The sequence below is a fragment of the Physella acuta genome, unplaced genomic scaffold (assembly GCF_028476545.2).
Source record: "Physella acuta isolate Inbredline_101_S28 unplaced genomic scaffold, ASM2847654v3 ptg001030l, whole genome shotgun sequence".
Classification (NCBI taxonomy): Eukaryota; Metazoa; Mollusca; class Gastropoda; family Physidae; genus Physella; species Physella acuta.
The window spans coordinates 158,430-170,505 of NW_026732547.1; the positions used below are offsets into that span (position 1 = coordinate 158,430).

The following is a 12,076-nucleotide window of genomic DNA, read 5'->3' on the forward strand; positions in this document are numbered from 1 at the left end:
TCTCCCCCTCTCTCTCTCTCTCTCTCTCTCTATATATATATATATATATATATATATATATATTTTGTAACTTTCTATACATATATATAATATATTATATATATATATATATATTTTGTAACTTTCTATACATATATATAAGTATAATCGGGTAATTGAATCCATATTTAAACTAAATACAGAGTGAATATCAAGCAACAGATTCGCAACAAAAGTTGAACAAAAGGACTGCCAGACAACAAGTTAGCTAATTAATTAACAAATTTGAGCTAATTAACTAAATGTTATGGGGCCGTACCAGCAGGAAGCCCACCTCTTCAAGGGTGGTAATGCTTGTGCAATATTTCATTAACTTAATTATGTTAATTACCCCTGCAAGTTTTTCCATTTCCGTAAAAGTCTTCGCCACAAATACAGTCGTAGCTTCCCTTTCTGTTGTAGCATCCCGCTGATTTATCGCATTTGGCCTTACCCTCCATACATTCATTCACATCTGATGAGGTAGATCACATTTTTTACTGCTAACTTTTTGTATCAATCTAATTAATGGGTTTCTGAACTTGCTTTGTAATGATTCCAACATTTCTAATCTATTTTTAGTCCCAAGCCTAGTGATTGCTGTAGAATGGCAAGGTGCCCATACCCGGTACGACTGACTGACAGTCAGACACAGTCAGTCTGTCAGGTGCTGCCACAGACAAAGGGCTGTCAGACCAGTGGCGGAACTAGAAAAAATGGGCCACCCCGCAAAAAATTTTTTTGGGCCCCCCTATATATGTATATATATATATATATATATATATATATATATATATATATATATATATATAAACACACACTCAAACAAAATACGAATATAGGATACTCGTTTCTGGCCTGATCGAGTTTTGAAAAAAAAATTCAATTAAATCTAATCACAACAGCATGTCATATGTATGAGTGCATTGGTCTGTTTTGAAAAAATCTCTGTTTTCACGTATATGAAATACTTCTAATCATTAAGTCGGTCAAAAGTGTATGAAGCTTTGTATAAGTAATGGTGTCTCGTGTTATGTTTATTTTTATGTTTTTTTGTATTTATATTATTAACTTTAACTACGTTTCATTTTTATACTATATCATTCTTTAGTACTTATTTTTTTTTAAATAATAATTAAGATAAGTAATTGCCTTTTAATTTGATTATTTAAAAGAGTTTTTGAGCACCCCTATTTGACTATTTGAAAAAGGGAAATAATTTATGCAAGTGGTTTGAACGTTTGCCTATCTTTCACACTACAGCTGTGTTCATTTTTTAAAAATTTTTTTACGCAACAGCATGTCTTAGCTACTATATAACATAACTACTGTATTAGATCTGTTATCTGTTTGTTACTTACAAAACCACTATCAAGTTGCCAGTGACGAAACTATATATATATATATATATATATATATATATATATATATATATATATATATATCTATAATATAAGCGGCTAGGTAGTGTGTCAGTCCTTCCGTCATCGCTATAGATTTTGGGACTATAAAAGTAAACTACGCACCATGCTGTGCTTTTCAGTGCACCGCAGTGTCTTATTATAAGTATTAGAGTAGGGTTTGTTTATATAGCGGCATAGAGCTATTTTATAATTTCCACTGTTTGTACAATTTTGCATAACTTAAAGAAAATATTAAATATACACACACGGCTAAAACATATTAAAAGTATCCATGTCAAATATCATTTTCGTTTATATTCCCAGAAAAAAATTGATACATTTCAATAACATAATAACAGTACGGTAGAAAAATCAAATTAATATAACTCTTTTTTTCTAATTTTGACAAAAGAGGTAATTTAAAAATACATTAAACTCACGCTAATAAAAAATGTGAATGCAAATATACGGTCGTCATAGAAGGAATTAGTGTTGCAATAATATAATTAGCAAAATGTGAATGCAAATTATCCGGATGTGTAAGAGTAAATTATTGTTAGAAAATTATAATTAGCATGGATTGATAAAAGGCAATCTTTTATTTATTTTATTCACTGAATGTAGGCCCTACTGTTTATTACTTATAATTTTGAATCAACTATTCAGCACTATTATAGACGCGTCATCACGTTCATCAGGTGCGCAATGGTTTTAGTTATGAAACTCTATTGTAAATTTTTAAAATTTAAAGTACTGGAAAAAAAATGCGTGAATGGATAAAGTGAAATATTGTAGGTAAAACACGGATATTATAGATACTGCCTATTATTTATACAGTTTTCTAATTATTATTCTATCTTTCGGGTTTTATAGGAGAGGGGGGGGGGCATATGTCCCCGGGTGCCGACCTTAGGGGGCGCCAAAGTGGGTTGGAAAAAATTGCGCGAGGGGGGGGGGGGTGGAAATCGAAAGTTTTAGGGCGGGGGGACGGGGTGCAAATCGAAAGTTTGAGGGGGGTGCAAATCACCGGAAAGGGCGCGATTTGGCGCTACGGGCTAGACTGTGAGCAATATGCCTTTATGATTGTATTTAAATTGTGTTTATGTTATGAGTGTTGTGTTTGTTTTTTCGTTTTTTTTTCTTTGCGTTCGTTTGTGTTGTATTTAGTTTTGTTCTGTTCCCAACTTGGTACATTTAAAAAAGATTTACCGTGTGTTGTGGTTGTGGTTGTTTTGTGGTTGTGTTGTGGTTGTGTTGTGGTTGTTTTGTGGTTGTGTTGTGGGTGTTTTGTGGTTGTGTTGTGGTTGTGGTTGTGTTGTGGGTGTGTTGTGATTGTGTTGTGGTTGTAATGTGGTTGTGTTGTGGTTGCGGTTGTGTTTTGTTTGTGTTTGTGATGTGTTTTTGTTTGTTTTGTTCTGTTCCAAAGTTGGTATATTTTAAAAAGATTTACCGTGGCGGAGCACGGGATGCAGCTAGTATATATATAACACGCTATCATTCGTGTATTCATTTGAGACGTCTGCCTTGTTCTCTAGAACAGTGGTTATTAAACGTAAACAATGTAGGCACTTTATTTCTTGGATATTAGTTGTTGGAGCGCTAGTTTATCAAAACTACCACCGGTTCGAGCCAGCGTTGTTGTTGGAGCGCTATCTATTCGCTTCTTGTAAGGCTAAGAGCGGGAGGGGAGGTCTGAGAAAGGAACTTAAAAGGGATAACAAAGCACCAATGTGATTTTATCCATCAGTACCAAATTTGGGATGGTCTCAAAATGCCGTCTTAATATCTAGCGGTCTCTCGCGCAATTGATGTTTTTTTCAAAAGAATTTTGCCGACAACAGCGTGTGTTTGTAGGAAAAAGAATATACAAGTGCGTGGGATGGTGTCTATAGAATAAAGATACTCCAACCACAGCTACGGTATTCTTTTTCAAAACAACCATCAGGTCAAAAATGCAAGAAAAATAATCTTAACTATAAAAAATTTTTTATGGGCGGCTGTGGGCCCCCTAAACGGCTTGTTCCCCCCCTCCCCCCCAGGCATTGCGGGGTCTGGCGGCACTGTATTTCCTCCCCTGGGCTGTCCTCAACAGCTTCCAAAGTTTTCATGGCGATTAGGTAAATATGCAGTAATGCAAAATAGACAGAAAAATGTTTTTCACATGCACAACTGTATGTGGCCAGCTCACGCGTCGGATAACCTTCTGATTTAGGGGGGGGGGGGGGAATCCACAAATGACGTCACATTTTTTAACGACTAACAAAAAGCCTGACCCTCACACACCCCCACCTCAATAACGGCATTTATAAATAGTAATTGACTATAAATTATATAATAATGTTCAATTAATTTTAAACGTTCTAATTAATTTCTAAATAATTATATAAAAAAAAATCTTACCTTCCTTGTTTTGTGAATTAGATGTGCCTAATACTAATACTATGCAAATAAATCAATATATGTTGACTAGTGCTGTCTAATGTCAGACAAAATGTGCTAAAGTGGTGAATCGTACGGTTAGGAAGTAGTTCATAAACGATACATTGATCTACTCGATACTTGCGAGGCTAAAAAAGAGGGATGGGATGGGGGGTCGGCTCGGGAAAATCTTGAAAGAGACAACAAAGCGCCTATGTACCACCGCCCATTAAAAAACTTACTCAGGGGAGATAATTCCAAGTATAGGCCTTAAAAGTTTACTATGATATTTCTTGTAAAAGTAAAAAACAAGTAAACGTATATAAAAACGAAGTTTCTAGTATTATATTCTTTTTTATTATTTGTAGGATTCAAGATAGTACAGAATACAAATTCAACCACTATCACAAACACATATTAACATTGAAAAATGTACAATGGATTTCGGCGGGTCCCTAACTTATGCCGCAAAGTAGAACCGCGCATCATGAAAGCCACTTCATATGTAGCGGCTTCTCGTGCTATGGTCTTTGTTGTTTTTTTTTAAAGAATTTTGCCGGCGACAGCGTGTGTTTGATTGTGGGGAAATAGAACTCGGCCTTGATGGCCTTAAAAAATACAACTATAAATAAAAAGAAATTTGATCCCCATCCCCTGCCCCATCCGCCACAGTACACTTTGGAGCAGGGGTCTCCAAACTTTTTAGACCGAGGGCCACATTAACTATCGAATTTCAGTTTGGGGGCCAGTTTCTTCCAGGCATGTCTTTGATTTCTCTGGGCAAAGGTCCTCAACCATCACCAACAAACGATTTTTCCTTATACAAAAAGATCTCCGCGGGCCGGATGAGAGGACTTCGCGGGCCGCATCCGGCCCGCGGGCCGTAGTTTGGAGACCCCTGCTTTGGAGGATCGGTCAGTTACGTGTCCTCTATTTAGCTATCAAAGGGGGGAAAAGAGTCAAATGTGTCATTCAAATTTGAAGCGTTGCCTATATTTTACACTGTATTTTGTGTAATGGATTTTATTTTTTTGCTGAAGAGCGTGGTATAGTGACTGTAAAATAAAGATAATCGTACCGCAGCTACAGTGTTTTTCTTTTACAAACTAAATATCAAGGCAAAAATGCACGAAAATTAAATTAAATTTTTAAAAAAATACTAATTATGGTCAGCAGTGGGCCCCTAAACGGCCTGCCCCCCCCCCCACCCGCCCCCACCCGCATTGCGGGGTCTGGCGGCACTGTAGTTCCACCCCTGTATAGATCTTTTGGTTATTTTTAGGCTTAAAAGCTAGATCATTGTATCCTAAAAAATTTTAACTTTAATGTATTTAGTGTTAATAACTAATGTTCCATTAATATGTGTACTAATTATAAAACGATTAATAATATAATGACGAGTCTTACCTTCCTTGTTGTGTGAATTAGATTCGTCAACGAAATACTTCATAAGGTAAATGAACAACTACCGACTAGTGTCTTTAACAAAATGTGCAGAAGTGGTCAGTTTACAGTTCAGTAGTTCATAAACGGTTCGTTAATCTATGCATTACATCTTATTGTAAAAGTAAGGGTGTGGTGAGGGGTAGAGGTTAGGGGGATGGGGGGGGGGGGAGGGAGGGTAGAGAGTTGGGAAGGTTCAAGGGAAGGGGACAAGAAAGCGCCGATTCACATCTACATCAATAGCGCCGACTTTTTCCGGTCGTCTAAAAGACCAGGATAGTCGCCGCAACATTTCCCCAGCTCGATTTTCAAAGCTTTTTTGTTCTCCTAATCGACGCCACTAAAAAAGAACGGTAGGTTGCGTCTTTGAAGTTGTCTATATGTCTGGCGGTCTCTCGAGCTATAGTCTGTGCATTTTTCTCAAAGACGTTTGCCGACTATCGTGTTTGTTTGTAACTGTAGAAGAAAGATAACTCGACATCCACCTAATTTTTTTTATTTAAATTTTAAAAAAAAAAATGTATAATTTAGCCAGGATTTTTGGGCCCCCAATCGGCCTGGGCCCCCCCGCATTGCGGGGTCTGGCGGCACTGTAGTTCCGCCCCTGTGTCAGACCCTTCTCTGACTGCCATGTCTCTCACTGACACTGAGTTTTTCAGTCACAGTGGCAGTTATGTCATGACTGCTGCCAGTAGTGTCAACTAACCATTTCAACAGCCTCAACATTTTATCAATGACTAGATCTAGACTCTTCATCTACATCTAGATTCAATAATATTCTACAAGTTTTGACTTTCTTCTACCCCCAACCCATCTGTAAACCACGGGAAATTATGCAAAAAATTCAAAGTATGAAAAACAAAAGAAAGAACCTGATCTTAAAAATAATAAAATAGTAAATTAGGCTAGGGCAGGGATTATTATTATTTAATTATCATTATTTAAGACTTAAAGTTTAAAGTCACTTAAATTAAATTAGGCCTATTAAACTATTAGTATTAGGCCTTAATATTTTAATAGCTCATTAACTTAATAGATCTAGTTAATATTAGGCCCCGAAGCCCTAAAAGTACTATTAATTATTAAAAGTAGACTTTAAAATAAAATATTAAAAAAGACAATGGATTGGTGAATGAATAGGAGGCCTTGGAAGTTGGAAGCAAATAATATTATAATAATAATATTAATAATTTAATAATATTAGTTTACTAGATGTAGATCTATCTATATTCTATATGTAAACCATCTAAAAAATCCGATGGAACAAATAATAAATATTTGTATAATCTTCCTGAAATAAAGAAATTACTTTTAAGGTCAGCTAGAAATCTATATGAACACATGATTCTTGTTTTAAGTCAAAGTGAAAGAGAGTTGAAACATGCAGTCAAAAGTAGCATAATGAAAGTTGTGTATGCCTTGCAGTAACAAAAGTAAACATAATCTTAGCCAGATAAATATTATGAGTTTACAGCTATAAAAAATAAATAGCTTGAGTGAAAAAAGTGAAGTTTGCGTGACTGGTGATATTAAAAAAATATATTTGGCATTGTATTTACCCAGACACTGGCCTGAGGGGTCCCATTTGTAGCCTTTAAAACAAATACAGTGTCCAGTCTGCTGGTCACAGCCTTGGTCACATGATGAGTTCTGGCACTTCCTGCCAGCCTTAGCATCAGAGTGAAGAAAGTTCTCTGGCACATCTGAAATAAAACTGATCTGTTGGAGCAATAGTAGGCCTATGGTCCTTGTGTCAACATGCAGTTCTTTTCAGACAAAACTTTGTGTACAAACAGCACTTAGATCTAGTGTGTATGTTAGGACAACCAATAGAGCAGATTATGGGCTACTATCAAAACAGACTCACCGTACACCAAGGTGTTAAAGTTGTCACCATTGATGAACTCCGTGTCTTTATAAAAGTTGAAAAAAATTCGTGTAGAGTTGGAGAGCAGGTGTCTAGGAGCAAAAATGGTAACGTCCACTCTGGTCTCACGAGGTCCCATGGAACTGTAGGCGCCAGACACTAAGGTCAGCACACAGAGGGTAGAGACCAGCACCAGGTTCATACTGGAGGTTTTAGATAGGTTCATGGTCAGGAGGTTTTAGATAGGTTCATGGTCAGGAGGTTTTAGATAGGTTCATTGTCAGGAGGTTTTAGGTAGGTTCATGGTCAGGAGGTTTTAGATAGGTTCATCGTCAGGAGGTTTTGGATAGGTTCATGGTCAGGAGATTTTAGATAGGTTCATTGTCAGGAGGTTTTAGGTAGGTTCATGGTCAGGAGGTTTTAGATAGGTTCATGGTCAGGAGGTTTTAGATAGGTTCATTGTCAGGAGGTTTTAGGTAGGTTCATAGTCAGGAGGTTTTAGGTAGGTTCATGGTCAGGAGGTTTTAGGTAGGTTCATGGTCAGGAGGTTTTAGATAGGTTCATGGTCAGGAGGTTTTAGATAGGTTCATGGGAGGTTTTAGATAGGTTCATAGTCAGGAGGTTTTAGATAGGTTCATAGTCAGGAGGTATAGATAGGTTCATAGTCAGGAGGTTTTAGATAGGTTCATAGTCAGGAGGTTTTAGATAGGTTCATGGTCAGGAGGTTTTAGATAGGTTCATGGTCAGGAGGTTTTAGATAGGTTCATGGTCAGGAGGTTTTAGATAGGTTCATAGTCAGGAGGTTTTAGATAGGTTCATGGTCAGGAGGTTTTAGATAGGTTCATAGTCTGGCAGTTTTATAAAACAGTTGTGACAAATACAACTTTTATAAAACAGTTGTGACAAATACAACTTTTATAAAACAGTTGTGACAAATACAACTTTTATAAAACAGTTGTGACAAATACAACTTTTATAAAACAGTTGTGACAAATACAACTTTTATAAAACAGTTGTGACAAATACAACTTTTATAAAACAGTTGTGACAAATACAACTTACTAAGTTGGATTAAGTGGTGAAGCTTTTCTGCCAGGTTTTGGCTGCACATCATCACCCTTAGGTCTCTGGCCACCTTTAGGTCCCTGGTCCCCTTTAGGTCCCTGGTCCCCTTTAGGTCCCTGGTCCCCTTTAGGTCCCTGGTTAGGTTGTTTGATCTGTATATACTCCCCCTGGGTGGTCTGCTTGGGTTTTTCTCTGTGGGGTTGGTTCAAGTATTTGGGTGGGGGTGGGAACTCAAAAGCTGATTCTGGCTCCCCATTGGCTGGACGTGAGGCCTGCTCCGCCTCCTTGCCTGACCTCTGTGCGGATGAGTTCATGTAGAGAGAATCATCTGGTTTGGTTAAAGATTCCTGGCCTGGTTTTGTCCTGAGGTCTATGCTGCTGTATGGCCGAGGTTTGGAGATGTTGACCTTGTTTAAGACATTGGGCCCAGGGGACTTAAGAGCCCCTGGGATGACCTTGATGTCATCATTGACTTTGCCGCGCATCCCTTCTCTACTGAACGGCATCCCCAGCGGACTAGGCAAGCCACCGTCAGACAAAATGTCATCAAAGTCCAGTGGGGGGATGTCCGTGTCTGAGTCGATGTTGTAGTAGTTCTTGCCACCCTCGCTGGCGTCAAATATTTCACTGCTGCCGTACATGGAGGTGGAGTTGGCGCCATCACTGATCACACTAACCTGGTCTTCCCTTGGGTCTTCTAGAATATTCCCCATGCCGGCTAGGTTGTGGGTGAACCAAGACGAGTCAATGGGATCTTTCCTGCCGACAGGATCAAAACTGTCCTGGGGAGGAGGGGAAAACTTCTGGCCATCTTTGGTGTTGTCATAAAACTCGGTCCTCTTCTGGGGCTGGCAGAATGTAGTCAGGGCTGTCTTGAGCTCTGACTGAGTGGTGTAGATGTTCCCATTCTTCGGGGGCTTCTCTTTAGAGATGTAGACAAGTTCTGGTTTTGCGGAATTCATTTTGTGTACGTCTGCAGCCACCAGAACCCCTGGCTCTGTCTGGGGGTCATTAGCATAGGCTGACTCCTGCAAACTCTCCAGGTTGAGTTTTTCAAAGTTTCTGGGCAGTTTGGTGTCGCCAGAGTCTAACATGACCTGTAGCTCCAGCAACTGGGAGTTTTCAGAGTCAGACTTCAACTCGCTGACGTCTGCTTCATCATTGGACGTCTCTTCCTGCTCAGTTGGCAGCCCCCTGTACACGCCATTCTGCGTCCTCTTGTAGGAAACCATTTTCTTTGGGTTCCCAGGTTTCCTGATCAGGTCTTTGTGTACTGTTTTGGTCTGGGAGTTGAGCTTGCTTCTGTTGAGATTCTTCTCTTGGCGATCATCTTCAGTTTCTGTTGTTGATTCCATCTCTTCCTGGAGTTTCAATTTATTCAGCTGTTCCTAATCAAGCAAATGTTACAATTACAATTTTTTGCAAGCAAATTGACAGATATAATTTATTTTAATATCATTTTAAATTGTTTTAAAAAGATAAAGTAAAAATTTTTACACTCTAAATTAGTCTAATTCACTCATCACCTAACTGACCACTGTCCACTCACCATCTCAATAGCCTCTGCCTCCTCCTCCTCCGGCATCTCTGGAACTTGTCTAAGCTCGTCATCACAGTGCAGACTCCTGGAGTGGTCAAGGTCGTCAGCACGGAGCATCAGGTGGTCACCCCCCAGGAGGTGACCCACAGGGCGGTAGATGTTGCCGTGCTGGGAGGAGCTGGTCAAACTCTTGTGGTCAATGTCCAGCTTTTCACATTCTCTCTGGTACCTGCAGGCAGTGTCAGGGTTTTATTTTTGGTTGCAGGTTGGGGTTTTAATCTATGCATGGGTAAAGTGTCTTGAGACACAACATAAGCTTTAGCCCACGTATGATGTGCCATCTATCCTTACGTACTATCTGTCCTTACGTAGTGATGTTTTATAACATGTCAAGACCAGTTTATGTTTACATTGTATCAAGAGAGAAAAACTTCTGTCCATGCTATCCTAAATTTATCAGACTTTGACCTCATTACAATCAGGTTAAATGTCCTTGACCTTAGAATTGAATTCGTTGGCTCCTAAAACATTTTCTCAACATATCCACAGCCTGTAATAACCTTTAGTCTGCCAAAATTTTTTTCAATAACCTGTCACAGGTTAACATAACCTACCAATAGCCTGTCATAGCCTACAATAGCCAACTGTAGCCTGCCAATAGCCTGCCAATAACCTGACATAGCCTGTCAAAGCTTGCTAAGTGCTCCTTAATTACTTCCCTAGACATTTTAATCTTCTAGAAAGATCTTTTTTCTACTAAGCCACCGGCACCCCTGGGTACTAAGCCATTCACCCCCCAGGTCAAACCTTGACTAGTTAGGATCAACTCTTGGTTAATGAAGGGTTAACTAGGATTAGAGAGTTACATGAGTTGTTTCATGTCAAAAGCCCTTATCTCAAGTGCTGTATTTCAACTAGCTTGGCTGGTGGGACGCAATTAGTCAGTGATCATTTGGGATGATGTTTGAGGGCTTACAAGAATAGATTTGAAATGTGTTTTGGTTGTGGATCTTAACAATTTCTCAGTGTATGTTTTTTTTTGTGTGAGTTACCTGAGTAAAAAACTTACCATTTGATTGTGTGGGGTAGTGTGGGGTAGTCTATGTTTTGTGTGTGGGTTACCTGAGTAAAAAACTTACCATTTGATTGTGTGGGGTAGTGTGGGGTAGTCTATGTTTGGTGTGTGTGTTACCTGAGTAAAAAACTTACCATTTGATTGTGTGGGGTAGTGTGGGGTAGTCTATGTTTGGTGTGTGTGTTACCTGAGTAAAAAACTTACCATTTGATTGTGTGGGGTAGTGTGGGGTAGTCTATGTTTGGTGTGTGTGTTACCTGAGTAAAAAACTTACCATTTGATTGTGTGGGGTAGTGTGGGGTAGTCTATGTTTTGTGTGTGTTACCTGGCTCAAACTTACCATTTGATTGTGTGGGGTAGTATGGGGTAGTCTATGTTTGGTGTGTGTTACCTGGCGTAAAAAACTTACCATTTGATTGTGTGGGGTAGTGTGGGGTAGTCTATGTTTTGTGTGTGTTACCTGGCTCAAACTTACCATTTGATTGTGTGGGGTAGTGTGGGGTAGTCTATGTTTTGTGTGTGTGTTACCTGGCTCAAACTTACCATTTGATTGTGTGGGGTAGTGTGGGGTAGTCTATGTTTTGTGTGTGTGTTACCTGGCTCAAACTTACCATTTGATTGTGTGGGGTAGTGTGGGGTAGTCTATGTTTTGTGTGTGTGTTACCTGGCTCAAACTTACCATTTGATTGTGTGGGGTAGTGTACACAGGCCAACAATAAGTGTGGCCCCAATGATACCAATAAAGAGCCAGATCAAATTGAGGGGCTCAGGTGCGGCTCGGCCCTCTTTCTGTGGAGCAGATGTTTTTCATTTCAATTCATTCAAGTGAGCTTAGCAGAACTAGAAGATCAGAAAGTGTAATGGGAAGTGGTTGGTGCAGGTAAGGCGTCAATGCAAGTTGTAGAACTTTGTACAAGTAAAGTTGAAGGAAAATCATGAGGAACAATGTTGTAGAAGATGAGAGACCCCAAGAGGACCCAGTGTTGTAGAAGATGAGAGACCCAAAGGGGACCCAGTGTTGTAGAAGATGAGAGACCCCAAGAGGACCCAGTGTTGTAGAAGATGAGAGACCCCAAGAGGACCCAGTGTTGTAGAAGATGAGAGACCCCAAGAGGACCCAGTGTTGTAGAAGATCTACTCACAATCTCCAGTACCACCCCACAATCTCCAGTACCACCCCACAATCTCCAGTACCACCCCTCTACTCACAATCTCCAGTACCACCCCTCTACTTACAATCTCCAGTA

At 39.4% G+C, this 12,076-nt stretch overlaps 1 protein-coding gene across 3 annotated transcripts in view; it reads right to left on the bottom strand.

Annotated features, from left to right (window-relative positions):
• LOC131954803 (uncharacterized) overlaps positions 1–12,076 on the bottom strand; it is a 94,541-nt gene that overhangs the window by 22,632 nt on the left and 59,833 nt on the right. For all 3 annotated transcript variants that reach the window (XM_059318596.1, XM_059318594.1, XM_059318595.1), the window contains exons 4-9: positions 11,509–11,618; positions 9,764–9,983; positions 8,212–9,602; positions 7,150–7,352; positions 6,842–6,985; positions 371–493 (exon numbers count right to left, since the gene is read on the bottom strand). In XM_059318596.1, coding sequence (XP_059174579.1) covers positions 371–493; positions 6,842–6,985; positions 7,150–7,352; positions 8,212–9,602; positions 9,764–9,983; positions 11,509–11,618 — 2,191 coding nt within the window. The remainder of the gene's footprint in view (positions 1–370; positions 494–6,841; positions 6,986–7,149; positions 7,353–8,211; positions 9,603–9,763; positions 9,984–11,508; positions 11,619–12,076) is intronic.